Source organism: Mustela erminea, chromosome 5, assembly GCF_009829155.1.
Source record: "Mustela erminea isolate mMusErm1 chromosome 5, mMusErm1.Pri, whole genome shotgun sequence".
Taxonomy (NCBI): domain Eukaryota; kingdom Metazoa; phylum Chordata; class Mammalia; order Carnivora; family Mustelidae; genus Mustela; species Mustela erminea.
In genome coordinates, this window is record NC_045618.1 from 5,610,001 (window position 1) to 5,626,387 (window position 16,387).

Here is a 16,387-nt window from a genome sequence, read left to right on the forward strand (position 1 = left end):
AGTGTGCACCCCAAGTGGTGAAAGGGACCCCACCCATCTCCTTCCCCGGGAACTGTACCCAAGCATCAAGCCCCCAGAGCTTTGAACTGTGTTTGGGAGCATCTGTGCTTTACTGCAATGGATTCTGTGCACGTGTTAGCAAGATGTGCCTAAGGTTTCAGAAAAGCCTAAGAGAACGCTCATTTCCCCATGGAAATTAATGGTGAGTGCTTCCTCACTGCCTCTCATAGGGTTCGTGGGAATACTGTACTTTTTTGATAGTGGGGGAAACCTGTACTTGCTGACGCTTGCAACCTCTTACTTAACTGTCCCAACAATCCCGGGAGGTATGTGAGATTATTCCCATTTTTAAATTTTTTATGATTTTGAAGCTTAGAGGCTTCATCGTAGTATATAGAGGAGAGAGGAATTTCAACCCAGGCAGTCTGATTTCAAACTCTGTAATCTTCACTGGGTGATTCTGCTTCCACATGTATACTACAGGGGAGGAAAGGGGCTTTGGAGAGGTTAAGGCAATTTCCCCAGAGTCACAGCTAGTAAGTGGCACAGCCAGGATTTAAATCCAGGACTGTGGAAAGCCAAGCTTTTGTTCTCCACCTGCCCCCGCCCATCCACCATCCTTTGCTTCTTGACCTACAGAAGGACCTTGGACATGGGGGCCAGAGGAGTCCTGGCCCTGTGAAGTGAGGTTATATCCCTAGACGTTAGGGAACTTGCCTAAACCCTTGACTGCTGATCTGTCCAGGCTGAAATCAGTTCCACTGGTATTAGCAGTTGAGCAGGTAATATTATGCTTCCCGAACTTATTATCATGGTTCCAATTTTCGTTTACCTTCTTGCATATTTGAGCCTGGGCTTGACAATATGGCTGTGAGGCTTGGGATTCACGCTTCAGTGAGGCCACCTGAAGTCACGGGTTACTGGTCTGCTCACGGATCTCTTGTGTTCTTGTCGCCCTTTTCTTAGTTTAGATCCCTGTGACCTCTCACCTCGACAATTACAGAAGCTGCCTCCCTGGTGTCCTGTGTCTGAATGGGGCTGGCTGGGTGTTGAGCATGCTGGGACCTCAGTCATGGGGGTGGCCAGGGAAGCGGTTAAGCAGCAGGAGGACTGGAGATACTGACTGGGAGTAGAGACACCCAGTGAGCGCATCCTGCTGCCCATAGCATTAGGGCCAAAGGGTATGGCAAGGTCACACAGGCAGGTCACCATTCCATAAAAGGAGGTCCAGTGTGTCAGTGGGGGAAGCCCTGGACAAAAAATGGGCAGGAGAAAGGTGAAGGAAGGAGGGGAAAGACAGTGGGATGGAGAAAGGTAAAAGCCTTTGTGGCTGGAGCTCAGAGAACGGGTGGAGATGTTGGAGATGATGCAGGACCTCAGGCATGGTATTTTTAGCATGTTAATTATTTTAGGACTTTATCCTTAACTTCCTGGAAGCCACGGATTCTGGGGAGAGTGGTACAATTTGATTTGTTTCTATCGAAGATCATTTTTTTAAAAGATTTTATTTATTTATTGGACAGATAGAGATCACAAGTAGGCAGAGAGGCAGGTAGAGAGAGAGGAGCAGGGAAGCAGGCTCCCTGCTGAGCAGAGAGCCTGATGCGGGACTCGATCCCAGGACCCTGAGATCATGACCTGAGCCGAAGGCAGAGGCTTTAACCCACTGAGCCACCCAGGCGCCCCTATCAAAGATCATTTGACTGCAGAGAAGCTGAAGGCAATGAGCCCAACCGGGAGACTGCCTTAATGGTCACAGTGAGAGGCTAGATAGAGTGTGTAGCAAGGGGAGTGGAGATGGAAAGAAGTCCAGGTAGATGGAGGAGAAAAGGGACTTTCCAGCAAGACATGAGCACCTGAAAAGCCCTGGAGGTGGGGGTGGGGCCTGCTCCTGGAATATTGTGTCCTTGGTTGTTATACCATACCTACCCATAAAACTTGATAATCCTTTTTCAATTAATGTTATATAATCGCTTCCCATGTTGCTACAGAGTCTTCATAACCATTGTTTTTTAAGATTGACTGCCACTTAGCAGCTCTATCATTGTCCAATTTGGGGGTAATTAATTGACTCCTACTTGGAGCTAATATAATTAACGTGTCAATAAGTGTTCTAGATTATGTAGTTCCCTAAATCTCACCCATACACCCTCCCTGTCCTGCACCCCCACCATATTTTTGTATCTTGGGGTTATTTCTTTAGAGTCAGATTCCCAGGAGTCAGATTACTGGGAATCTAGGAGTCTTCTGCAAAAGTTTTTTTAGATTGTCAAATTGCTTTCCAAAAGGGTTGTTCTGAGTTATAATTTCACCAGCACTATAGGAGAGGACCTTTTCCATGCTACCTTTGCCAGAATTGGGTGTAATAACACTTGAAAAATGGTATTTGATAAGGTAAAACAGTACTTTAAAGTTAATAATTTGCGATTAGCTTTTCTCCCCGATTAATAGTGAGCTTAAAGATTCTTTCCATATTCATTATCTAGATATAGTTCCTCTTTGCTTACTCAGTTTCTTTACCTGTTGATACACCGAAGGTGGAGGTCTTTTCTGTTATTTATATTTTAAGTATAACAACTTACCATATTTTATCAACTTGTTTTTTAAAAATTGATTTTTTTACAAAAATAAAATCTTTATATAGATACCTGTTGACTTTTTGTAATTTTTTTATTGCTTCTAGGTTTATATTCTCCTTTCAGATGTTAAATACTCGGTTTCAATTCTTTCATTTTGGTTATTACCTGGTTCACAGTTAAGTCCTTAATCCACTCTGCCTTTAATTTGTGAAAGGGTAGGAAGTGAGATAACTAAATAGCTTATTTTCAAATTATTAACCAGTTATCCCAATACTTCCTTCCCACTCTCAAGTTACGATGTCTCCTACATCACATATTAAAGTTATTTTATACTTAAATTATTATTCTATTTCAATGTCTCCCTATAGTGACAATTTGAACTATCATAGTAGGTTTTAATAGTTGGTAGAGCTAGGTCTCCCTTATTACTCTTCTGCTTTAGTATTTTGTTATTTCTCCTCAACATTTAAAACATTTTGTCAAGTTTCAGTGCATGTTTATTGACTTCATTTTTTTTTAAGATTTTATTTATTTATTTGACAGAGATCACAAGTAGGCAGAGAGGCAGGCAGAGAGAGAGGAGGAAGCAGGCTTCCTGCTGAGCAGAGAGCCCGATGCGGGGCTCCATCCCAGGATCCTGGGATCATGACCTGAGCCGAAGGCAGAGGCTTTAACCCGATGAGCCACCCAGGTGCCCCCATATATTTTTTTCTAAGTATGCTCCACACCTGGGGTGTAGTCCAATGCAGGGCTTGAACTCATAGCCCTGAGATCAAGACCTGAGTTGACATCAAGGGTCAGATGCTCAACTCTTGGATATTTTTTAACTTAAAAAAAAAAAAAAAAGTCTGGCTACAAGAGTAATACATATTTATTTTAGAAAATTCGAAAAAATAAAAAACATCAAATTTCACTGCTTTGTTAAATCGCTTATGTACCATTCAGTTATATGCCATGCATTGCTCCAAGTGCTTTCAAACAACTAATTTTGTATTTATAGCCGTCTAAGTGGAATAATTTTTTTCAAGTAGAAAAGAGCCTAGTTTTAAAGTAAAGGAAACTGATACTATGCCTGTTTTACAGATGAAGGCACTTGCCCGAAGTACCCAGGTGGTCACCAGAGCCAGGGTTATAACCAGGGCAGTGCTGAACACTTAGTGATGCCGACATTCCACTAGACATGGTTATTATTTGTATTTGGGTGTATCTACTTACAGTCTTATATACTGGGATATCCATGTACATACCTTGTGTGATCTTTCACTTACAGATAGGCCAAGAACACTTACCTATACCGTAAACATTTCACAGTATTATTTTCAATGACCTTTCAGTATTTTTCATGTGCATGCCAAAAGGCATTTAACAAGTAACTCGTTTCAGAATAATTTGTTTCCCATTTTCCCCTGCAGTTAACACTGCTGAGATGTACTTTTTTTTTCCTTAAGATTTTATTTATTTATTTGTCAGAGGGAGAGAGCACAAGCAGGGGGAGTGGCAGGCAGGCAGAGGGAGAGAGAGAAGCAGCCTGAGCGGGGAGCTTGATATGCGACTTGATCCCTACCTGAGCTGAAGGCAGTTGGTTAAGGGACTGAACCACCTAGGGTCCCTGAGATGCACATTCCTGAGGCTTTTCACACGCCCACAATCTTTTTATTATAAATTTTAACAGTGGAAACGCTGGGCCTAATGGCCTATATATTTTAAAGGCTTTTGATGCCCACTGCCAGTCCTCTGGACAGGGGCTTCCAACGTGTAGCTCCAGCTGCAATAAGGGACGTGGCTCCCCCTCGCCCCCACTAAGTTCTTAGAAGAAGAAACACAATCTACCACTTGGGATCGCCCCATGGATTTGCACTGAAGAGTCCTTAATCCCCCACTCACTATCGACCATGGAAAAACGAAAATGAACTCAACGTTCCCCTTAGCGGACAGTGGCTAGAGGAGCCGGCACCTGCACACTGCGAACCGTCCTGCGAGTGTGCCGGGGAAAGCAGGACTTGCACGTTTTCGCGCGGGCGGCGGGACGGGGAAGCTCCGCGGCAAGCGTTCCGTCCGGGCGAGGGCGGAGATCCCGGTTCGCGCCTGGCCAGGCCCGGACTGGCGAGCCGACGCCAGCGAAGTGACGCCCCGGCCCGACCGCGGCGAGCCCTCCGCCGACCCTGCAGTGCGGGGAAGCCGGACTCTTCGCGCTCGGGCCCTTGAGCGCGGGGGCACGTTTCCGCGGGCCTCGTTCCGTGGCGCACCCAGCGGAAGTGGCCGTGTTGCGACGGAAGGAGATGCTTTGTGGGAGCTGCCGGCGCTGAAGAAACGTGGCCGGCGAAGATGATTCAAGCGATTCTGGTTTTCAACAACCACGGGAAGCCGCGGCTGGTCCGCTTCTACCAGCGTTTCGTGAGTGCGGCCCAGCTTCGTCACATCCCTTTGGAGCGCCCGCGCTCCGCCTTCCCCGGCCGGTCCACCACCTCGGGCTCCTCCCACCCGGAGTGACCCTCACCCTCTTGACCCTCCTTGCGGGACCCGGGCGGCTGTCGGGCCGTCAGCCCCACCCCGCGCTCCCTCACCGGCTCCCTCACTCCTGCATCTCTCTGCCGTTTGGTGACACCACCCCTTGGGTCTCAGGGCTCGCCGAATGACGGCGGGGGTGTGCCCCCCTGGACACGCGACTGATGGAAGTCCCCTTAATCTGTCGGTCCTGAAGCGCGGCTGTACGAGTAGGAAGACACGGGCCAATTTAGGAAAGTTATTGCTGCGGCCAGGAGATTGCAGAAGCGCGTTCTTGGGCTTCAGTGCTGGCTGGGGCTGCCCGGGGACTGGATGCCCCTTCCTCCCGTAGAGCTGAACAGAGTCAGCTTAAGAGTGGGACGTGATGAGAGATTGCAGATGCTGCCGCGTGAGGGCTCAGTAAATGATAACGTGAATTTGAGTTTTCCCAGAAACTCCTCTGGGAAGGCACAAACGTCATGGTTTGCCTCCTGCCCTCCAGAGTTGCATTTCTTCGTGGCAAGGTTTCCAAATGTTACCGACAGAATTGGTGGAACGAAGGAGGATAAAGAGTCAGAAAACTCCTGTTCAGGCCTCAGCTCACTTTTTTTTTTTTTTTTTTTTTTTAAACCCCGTGTCTTTGGACCCTGTGTTTTTCTCTCTCTCCCCCTCTCTTTATTTTGGTCAAATGGATAGGAACAAAATAATTGTACCTTTCTCGTAGAATTTTTTAAGCTAGATTACATTTTATTAAATAATTATTTTTTTAAAGATTTTATTTATTTATTTGACAGAGAGAAATTACAAGTACACTGAGAGGCAGGCAGAGAGAGGGAGAAGGAAGCAGGCTCCCTGCTGAGCAGAGAGCCCCGATGCGGGACTCTATCCCAGGACCCTGAGATCATGACCTGAGCCGAAGGCAGAGGCTTCAACCCACTGAGCCACCCAGGCACCCCTTGTTACTATCTTTTTTTTTTTTTTTTTTTAAAGATTTTATTTATTTGACAGAGATCACAAGTAGGCAGAGAGGCAGGCAGGGGTGGCTGGAAGCAGGCTTCCTGCTGAGCAGAGAGCCCGGGATGCAGAGCTCCATCCCAGAACCCTGGGATCATGACCTGAGCTGAAGGCAGAGGCTTTAACCTACTGAGCCACCCAGGCGCCCCGTTACTATCTTTCTGATAAGAAGCTTTAATGGGTATCACGTGGATTCTCATTATGGTTTCAGTTTCCATTTCCCTAATGACTAATGACGTTAAGCATCTTTGCATGTCCTTATTGGCCATTTGTAAACCTTCTTTGGAGAACGTGGGATTTTTATGACAATCACATTAGCTCATGAGTGAAAGTTACCTTGAAAACTTAAGAGAACTAAAAGATATGAGGGATTGCTAACGTCATTGAGGCATGTAAGCAAGTAGTAGTTCACCTTTATGTTGGAATTAGAAATTAGGGGTGCCTTCCGGCTCAGGTCGTGATCTTGAGTCCTGGGTTAGAGTCCTGCCTTTGGCTCCCAGCTCAGTGGGGAGTCTGCTTCTCCCTCCACCCCTCACCCTGCTAGTGGGTGCTCTCTCTTAAATAAATAAAATCTTTAAAAAAAATTTTTTAAATTAAAAAAAAGAGAAATTAGCTTCACTGTTTCATTACCACATCCCCTGACTGCTGCCACCTCTCCCAAGGGTCAGAGAAAAGAGTTTAGTTTGGAAGATGTTTTTATCAGGTTAAAAAAGTGCTGATACCTAGCATGTTTTATATTTCCAAGTACACAGAGTTAATCCTTTACAGCATCCTGGCATCAGTGAGCTAGCTTTGTGACTTTAAATGGAAACCAGGAAAATAGTGACTGATTGACTCAGACTTACAATGGCTAGTGATTAGCAGGTTTTCTTTTTTCTTTTTTTTAAGGTTTTATTTACTAGTTTTATAGGGATAGTGAGAATACAAGCGGGGGAGTGGCAGGCAGAGGGAGAACCAGTCTCCGGATCAGGGACCCCCACTACGGGACTCCATCCCAGGACTCTAGAATCATGACCTGAGCTGAAGGCAGATTCTGAACCAGCTGAACCACCCTGGCGCCTCTTTCGTAGTATTCAGTAAATACTGAGGAGCCACTGTTTATCCATGTTGAGTCAAAGTCATGAAAAATAATTTCTCCACAATGACATTTTCCCTGGGGTTTTTTTTTTTTTTTGGTCTTTATTTAAATAACCATTTCAAACTTTAATTCAATGGTTTAGAAAGAAGGGATTAACATTACTTGAATCTTTTTCTGACTCTTAGGGCAAATCCAATCTGAAGGTTTCCTTAAGCTTTGCTACTCAAAGTAGGATTCCCCAGACCAGCAGCATTGGTATCATTGGGAAGCTTGTTAGAAGTGTACTCTCAGGATACACCCCAAACCTACCAAATCAGAACCTGTATTTTAATAACATTCCCAGGTGATTGATTGCACATTGAAATGTGAGAGCATTGGTCTAGAGCTTTCAGTTACTTTTGTGTTAATGATTAGTTTCTTCCTCCTATCATCCTTCTCTTTTTTTAAATATTTATTTATTTATTTGAGAGAGTGGCGGGGGAGGTGCAGAGAGAATCTGAGGCCTACTTCTGGCTGGGCACACAGCTCGTGGCGGGGCTCAGTCCCATGACCCCGAGATCATACCCTGAGCTGAAAATAAGAGTCAGAGGCTTAACTGACTGAGCCACCCGGGTGCCCCCCATCATCTTTTTTTTCCCTTCTTTTGTTAACCATACTTATTATGAACCTCCTCTGTAAACAGAAATCCATGTGAGTCATCAAGAGGTGTCTTTACAGTTGAGCTTTCTCCTCTATGGTAGTGAAAAAAATAGCATAACTGTTCAAAATTCTAATCTGTAAATAGAACTTTTTCTGTCAGTAATACTTCATTGTTGAGTAACTCCCCATTTTCAGTGTAATACCGTATTACCAGTATAGAAGACAGAAAATTCAGTTTTTAAAAATATGATTGTACAATTTAATCTTGCCCTCCTTGAGAGGTTAGACCCATTGATACTTGTTATTTACCTCAGCGTAGATATTTTCTAGGGGAAGGCAAAATATTCAGGACTGGGCCTTCTAGTTATTCTTTGACCTTTTATGAGAGTTTGTCAGTTCTCCTTTACTTGGTTTTTATTTTTTAAAGATTTTATTGATTCGGGGCACCTGGATAGCTTAGTCAGTTGTATCTGCCTTTGAGCTTGGGTCGTGATCCCAGGATCCTGGGATGAGTCCCGCATCAGGCTCCTTGATCAGTGGGGAGTCTGCTTCTCTGCCCCTCCCCTCAACTTATTTTCTCTCTCTCTCTTTCTCAAAATCTTTAAAGATTTTATGTATTTGAGAGAGTGTGTGCAAGTGGGGGAAGGGGCTGAAGGAGAGAGAATCTCAAGCAGAGCCCATTGTGGGGCTCAATTTCATGACCCCGAGATCATGAGCTGAAACCAAGAGTCATGCCAAACCGACTGAGCCACTCAGGCACCCCACTCCTTTCCTTGGTTATTAACCATAAGGAAGTATGGGCTTACCTATCAAGACAGTAATGGTTAGTGACTTGATGTCCAGGAAAATATACCCTAGCTTAATTCCTGTAACTGAGTCTTACCCATTTTCCATAGGTTCCCCTTTTATTTTTCCTTTACTCATCACTTTTATTTTTTCTGGAAACCAGTACCAAATGTTCAGATCTTTCCTGCTTGGAAGCACATCTCTCCCTGTTCATCCCTGTCCGTGCAATGTAATTTGTCAGACCGCCTTCCCCTGCTACTGATTCACTTTTATTTCTTTTACTCCATAGCCAGAAGAAATTCAACAGCAGATTGTTCGAGAGACCTTCCATCTAGTTCTCAAGCGAGATGACAACATCTGTAACTTCTTGGAAGGTGGAAGGTAAATGATGGGCTTCAGCTTTCTGCCTGTGTATCCACTGTTGGGTGCCCTTGAGGTAGTACTCAGGTGTCAGGTGGGTACCTGTGCTGCTGAGGAAGAGACCCAATTCTGTTTTGGAAGCTCTTGAATGGTTGTGCTTCAGTTATTACTCATTTAGGTGTTTGGTTCTTGGGAGGATGGCAGGAGAAGAGGTGAGCTAAAGTGCTTTAGGCACCTCTGCCACACCTGGTTGCGTTCCCGTGGTAGAAGTGGCCTTTTGTTTGGCCTGGCCTCCCCTTTCTGTTGCATACCGTTCTCATTCTTTGGCATAGGGTTTCTCTTGGATATGTTTAAGACATAGCCATGTAAGTGTTTCCCATCTTCTGCAGTTTGATCGGTGGCTCCGACTACAAGCTGATCTACCGGCACTATGCCACACTCTACTTTGTGTTCTGTGTGGATTCATCAGAGAGCGAACTTGGAATCTTGGACCTCATCCAGGTATGTGTAGTCAGCTAATGATGGCGGCCACCAAAGAGAATTTGCACTGGATTTTTGAGTCACTATCCTGTAGATCTTGTTGTCAGTCTTTTTACTGATACTGGTGAGAGTTGTCAGATGTCCACCATATGGTGCACTAAGAAAGCTCCTGGCAACCCATAAAAACTCCTGGAGCTTTTGGATTCACTGGTTTCTATCCAGCTCTCTCTCTGCCCTTGGTTTTCACGTATGATTCTGATACCATTTCCCCCTCCACCACCACCTAGCAGTTAACTCAGTTCTCTGTGGGCAGTGACCAGGTGACCACAAATTTAACTCAGTCCTGACACTATCTACCTGAAGATAAAGACCCGTCACAAATCCGGGTTGGTGTCACCTGTGCTTCCGAGTGACTCGCTATGGATCGGAGGTTCCCATGACTTCCTCTTTGGGTTTAATTTGCTAGAGTGGTTCACAGAACTCTCTAGTAGAAGAACATGGTACTTATTAGATTACCTGCTTACTCTAAAAGGATGGAAGAGATTTATAGGACAAAGAATAGGGAAAGGGCTTCCATGCCCTTTCTAGTCAGGCCACTCTCCAAAGTCCACCAACATGGAAGCTCTCCAAATACTGGCTTGTTGGGTTTTTCTGGAGATCAGGGGTAAGACTGAAAGTTCCAGTCCTTCAGTTGCATGGTTGGTTCCCGTAGCAACCAGCCCTCATCTTTAGGTGCCTTCTAAAAGTCACCTTATTAACATAAACAGGTCACCTTTATCATTTAGGACATTCCAAATTCCTTTATCACTTAGGAGCTCTATGCCAGAAACAGGATGAATACCAAATATTTTCTTATTATAAATTATAGTATCATACCATGTTTTGAAATTTTTTTCATCTGTTAAACCAAGTGACATTTAAGAATTCATACTTTTTATTTTCACTTGTAATTCTAGCCTAAGACAGAGACTTAATATTTTAGAGAGTCTGTGCAATCATAACATAGGTAAACATGATTTTTTTTAGGATTTTTGTAAATTAAAATAGATTACAGATCGATCAATTGAATTTTTTTTTAAGATTTTATTTATTTATTTGACAGAGATCACAAGTAGGTAGAGAGGCAAGCAGAGAGAGTGGAGGAAGCAGGCTCCCTGCTGAGCAGAGAGCCCAATGCGGGGCTCGATCCCAGGACCCTGAGATCATGACCTTAGCTGAAGACAGAGGCTTTAACCCACTGAGCCACCCAGGTGCCCCTGATTGATTATTTTTAAAAAAATTTTTATTTATCTATTGAGAGAGAGAGAGTGTATGGAGAGAGAGAACACCAGCCAGGGCTGGGGGTTCAAGGGAGGCAGAGGGAGAAGCAGGCTCCCTATTAGGTAGGGAACTTGACGCAGGGCCCCATTCTATGACACTGGGCCCATGACCTGACCCAAAGGCAGACGCTTAACTGACTGAGCCACCCAGGTGTCCTGTGGGTTACAGATTCTTTTCATTGTCTTTAGGAAAACTCTGCTGTGTAGGGACTTTAACTTGGGAACCGTTAATTTAGTGTAATTCTGTTATTTTAGATTTTTTTCTTAGAAATAACTTCTGCATCCAACATGGGGCTCAAACTCAACCTCGAGAGTGAGAGTTGCATGCTCTACCGACTGAGCCAGCCACTGGCCCTAATTCTATCACTTTATATGTGAAATTTTAGGTATGCTTCCTTTAAGTGACTTGAATAAAGCACTGAAATAGAAGCTTGCATTAAAACCTAATTAACAATTACAGAGAACTCGAACTCTCTGGCTACAAATTTTTACATTCAGAAAATGATTTAAGATGATTAATTTAAAAGCTCCTACATTATATTCACATATTGTACCTAACAGTATAAGTTATCTTAGAAAAATTGTCTCTAAGAAGATTTAAAAAGCTTTCTTAAAACACTGGAGTCAGATTGGACATTGAGAGTCAATGTGCATAACAGAAAGAGCTTAAGATCTAGAATCAAAAAACCTACATTTGAGTCATAGATCTACCATGAATTTAGAAGTAATAGATTATAGGATTCAATTGTGACATTGTATTTTATAGTATGGTAAACTATAGAATGCTATAAAAATGGGCATATAATAAGTGTTTTAGAAAAAAAAGGAAGTAGTGATAATGTAGTTTAAAAATTGAGATGCAGTTATTGGGAGTATCTATATTGGCAAGATAAAAAGAAATTAACCCTACAATTTAATGGACATTTATTAAATAGTAGGCATTGGATTTGGGAAGATAGATAAAATATAGAAATAATAGGAACTAAAGGGTTTGATCCTTGAAAAGACAGTGAAATCAATAAATAGTTGGCCTAATATATTGAGGGTAAAAGTCAGAAAACATCAACTTGTTTTTAGAAGATGATATACATAGTTGTATTCCTAATGTATTTGAAATAGCTGACTTCAAAATGTAAATACCCAAATTAGTTCAACAACAAGGCACTTAATCCAGTATCAGGATGAAATTCGAAAGGGTTTAAAAAAACCTGACTCCGTGATAGATTCAGTAGAATTTTTAAGTGTTGAAGTACAATAAAACCTCTTATTGCATAAGATATTTTTTTCTTTCTTTTTCTTTTTTTTAATGAACGCAGATTTTGGGGCACCTGGGTGGCTCAGTTATTAGGTGTCTGCCTTTGGCTCAGGTCATGATCGCAGAGTCCTGGGATTGGGCCCCACATCAGGCTCCCTGCTCAGTGGGAAGTCTGCTTCTCCCTCTCCCACTCTCCCTGCTTGTGTTCCCTCTTGCTGTCTCTCTCTCTGTCAAATAAATAAAATCTTAAAAAAAATTTTTTTTTAAATCCTAGATTTTTAAACTTTTCTTTTCTTTTCTTTTTTTTTTTTTTAAGATTTTATTTATTTGAGAGAGAGAAAGAGAGCACTGAATTGGTGGGGAGAGGGTCAGAGGGAGAAGCTCTGCAGAGCAGGGAGCACAGTGTGGGACTTGATCCCAGAACACCAGGATCATGACCTGAGCTGAAGGCAGTCGCTTAATCACCTGAGCCACCCAGAGCGCCGCGTAAGGTATTTTTTAAACTAAGAATTTAAAAAATCACACTATTTAAGTGTATTTTACTGTGTAAATTGTTAGTAATCCAAAAGCCTCTCAAAAGAAATGTTACTTGAAACAGCGTATTAGTTTTGGTACAGAATTACTAAAGAAGATCTTAGCCAATAATCACTTGTAGCAAGAAGTCAGAAGACCTGGCTCTTGTTTCTATCTGTCCTAATAATAAGCAGTGTGGTCTTAAATCATTTTATGCTTTTTTTTGGCTTAAGGGTTTTTGTTTTCTGTTTCGGCTCTTCTCTGTGTTTGTGTGTTTCAGTTTACAAGTTTACAAGTTGATCGCTTCTCGGCCTTTTGGCTAAGATCGAGTTTACAAGTTTACAAGTTCTTTTCTAGCTCTGAAATTTCTCTTTCCGGAATACTTCATACTAGAAGAAATATTCATTGTGTCCAAATTGTCTTTATTCTAAGGATTCCAGTTAGGGAAAGTTCTGGGGCGCCTGGGTGGCTCAGTGGGTTAAAGCCTCTGCCTTCGGCTCAGGTCATGATCTCAGGGTCCTGGGATCGAGCCCCACATGGTGCTCTCTGCTCAGCAGGGAGCCTGCTTCCCTTCCTCTCTGCCTGCCTCTCTGCCTACTTGTGATCTCTCGCTCTCTCTCTTTCAAATAAATGAATAAAAAATCTTAAAAAAAAAAAAAAATAAGGGAAAGTTCTTTGACTCTACTACAGCAGTAAGAAAGATAGTGGAGACTGATAGAGTTGCATCAGAGAGAAATGATTATCCAAATTATATTCCCCAAATGCTCTTGAATTGGAATAGGAAGCATTTTTGCTTGATTTTTAGTGCACATTTATTTATTTATCATAAACTATTGTTGAAGAGATAATACATACACATTGTTCAAAATTCAAAAGGCAAACCAAGAGTATATAGTGAAAAGTATTTTTTTCCTTCTTTTCTCCAGTATGTAGGTTATTTTTCTCAGAGCAGCAAATTTTAGTTTTATTTATTTTTCCCCCCAAGATTTTATTTATTTATTTTTATAGAAACCCTTTTATTTTTTTAAAAAAGATTTTATTTATTTCTTTTGAGAGAGAGTATGTGAGCAAGGGGCGGGGCGGGGGGGTAGATAGAGAAAAATCCCAAGCAGACTCCCTGCTGAGCACAGAACCCATTGCGGGCCTTAATCTCACAACCCTGACATCAGGACCTGAGCTGAAACCAAGAACTGGCTGCTTAATAGACTGAGCCATCCAGTTGCCACTTTATTTATTTATTCTGCATCCTGAACCCATTGGGCTCAAACTTATCCTGGAACCAAGAGTCACACACTCTACTGACTGAGCCAGCCATGCACTCCAGCAAATTTTAGTTTTAAAACCAAGAGCCAGTGTTACCTCAGGAGAAAAATTTACAGGCATTCATGAAAACAAGGATCTCTCTTATTGTTTACTCTAATTTGAGTAAACATTTGTAATGAATGATAAAAAAGGAAAGAAACCAGTTACATGGTAAAGGAAGAGAGAACTAAGTTTCACTATAGTATGGCCTGATTATATACCTAGAAACCCTGGGAAAAACAGCAAGCATTATAATAATAAGTAATGGATGATATGAGCAGAATGGCAAAATATGAGATGAATCCATCAAAATTGAGTTTTTCATTTCATGAAAATACTTAGAAAAATCATAATTTAAAAAAACCCTCACAGTAGTAACATAGGATATTGAGTGTTTGGCAATTAACTTAGTATGCAGTACTTGACAATTCCAATAGAATTATGAAATCTTAAAGGAAAAAACAAAGGAATAGTTCAAATAAATGGAGCTGCAAGTGCTTTCCTTGTTGGGAAAAGTCAACCAAAGATAATAGAGTAATTAACAAATTAAGTGGGAAACCAATTATAATTCCATCAGGAAATGTTACAGAACTTGTTGAAGGGAAAATTTATCGGGAAAAATGAATGACCAAGAAATGCAAAAGTATGTTTTGAGGGAAAAAGCTCAGTTAATGGGGGATTGCCTTTCCTAGGGTTGCACATGAATAAATAAAATCTTTAAAAAAAAAAAAAAAAAGTCGGGCGCCTGGGTGGCTCAGTGGGTTAAGCCGCTGCCTTCGGCTCAGGTCATGGTCTCGGGGTCTTGGGATCGAGTACTGCGTCGGGCTCTCTGCTCAGCAGGGAGCCTGCTTCCCTTCCCCTCTCCCTGCCTGCCTCTCTGCCTACTGTGATCTCTCTCTGTCAAATAAATAAATAAAATCTTTAAAAAAAAAAAAAGTCAATCTTCTTAAAAATAATAATAATAATAATAAAAATTGTATTTATTGTGAAACATGTATATACAAAAAAAAATCTGCTAAACATGGCAATATAGTTTCAAGATGCTAGTAAAATGAAGCTATCACTCAGATTAAGAAACAGTATATTACTAGTTCCATAAAGCTTGTATATACTGTTCCTTACTTCCATCCACTCATTCATTGCATCCTTCCTCAGACTTTTGTGTTGGTCATTCCTTTGCTTCTCTTTATTGTTACCATGTGATGTATATTCCCTAACTGGTATTTATCTTAGTTTGGGATATCTGAGTGGCAAGTACAAAAATCAGCTGTATAAGGAAGGGGTAACTTGCCACTTTTGGTGAATTTATTTATTTATTTGACAGAGAGAAATCACAAGTAGGCAGAGAGGCAGGCAGAGAGAGAGGAGGAAGCGGGCTCTCTGCTGAGCAGAGAGCCCGATGCGGGGCTTGATCCCAGGACCCTGAGATCACGACCTGAGCCGAAGGCAGAGTCTTAACCCACTGAGCCACCCAGGGGCCCCTAGAATGCTTTTGCGTAAGTTCTTTTCCTCATGAGCTCTTCAGATGACTCTCTTTATCATTCATGACTCAGCTCAAATGTGGATCTTCTGAGACTTTCATGAAGGTCTGTCTGAAGTAACCCCCGTTCCATCATCCTGCTCATTTCCTTCAGGGCACTTAGGACAATAGAAAAGATCTTATTTATAAGATCTTATTCTTCCCACACCTGGAACATAAGCCTGGCGAGAGCACGACTTGTTGACTGAGGTAGTCCCAGGGTAGAATGGTATGTGTCTAGCATGTGGTAGCCACTCACTAAGGTCAGTTGAATAACCATAATTTAGTTTTTGTTTTTACTCATCATTCTGTCTCACTGAGTTGTGTTTCTCTTTCTGCATGAGTTGCACACTGTCTTACTTACTGTTGTTAATGTAGGTTCAGATACTCTGTAAGACCAGTTACTCCCCGTGGGTGCAATTCTTTTTAAATATATTCCCTGATATTTATAACCGTCTGTTCAGCTGTTACATTCTTGAATAATTTGTAATGGTCCCAAAAGTCTCTGTTGGATTTATGCTTAGAAATGAATTAAAAACCGCATTTTCTTCCATTTATTAATTTCTTCTTTCAGATCTTATGTGCAAGTCTTGTGGTTGCTTTTTTTTTTTTTTTCCAAAGAAGGTCCTAATATACATACAAATTTTAGAATTGTTTGTGTTCTAGTTCTGTGAAAATGCTGTTGGTGTTTGATGAGGATTGCATTAAGTGTGTGGATTTCTTTGGGTGGTATGGCCATTTTAACAGTATTTGTTCTCCTGAGAAAACCTTTTTTATCACCATGACCACCCAGTTCATCTGCGCTGGATTAGGTAGAAAATAGCCAGATAGTCTACAGAACATCTGTATAACATTTCTTTCATGTTTCAAGAGATGAAAATAACTGTAAGAAGTTAAGTATAAAAGTACCCAGGATGACATAAATAATCCATGTATGAAATTTTATCCCACCTGCAGCTTTTATTTATTTAAAAATTAGAATTCATGAAATAAAAAATTTTTCTTGGAAAGTTTAATGGAAGGAGGTTTAGCCTGATTACAACAGTAACACTAGTGTCA

The 16,387-nt window shown here is 41.9% G+C and overlaps 1 protein-coding gene across 1 annotated transcript in view; it reads left to right on the forward strand.

Annotated features, from left to right (window-relative positions):
- The first annotated feature begins 4,774 nt into the window (after positions 1-4,774).
- Positions 4,775-16,387, forward strand: part of LOC116592032 (AP-3 complex subunit sigma-2) — a 52,691-nt gene continuing 41,078 nt past the window's right edge. Inside the window, exons 1-3 of the mRNA XM_032345564.1 lie at positions 4,775-4,973; positions 8,870-8,961; positions 9,330-9,441. Of these exons, the coding sequence (XP_032201455.1) occupies positions 4,905-4,973; positions 8,870-8,961; positions 9,330-9,441 (273 nt within the window). The 5' untranslated portion in view covers positions 4,775-4,904. The remainder of the gene's footprint in view (positions 4,974-8,869; positions 8,962-9,329; positions 9,442-16,387) is intronic.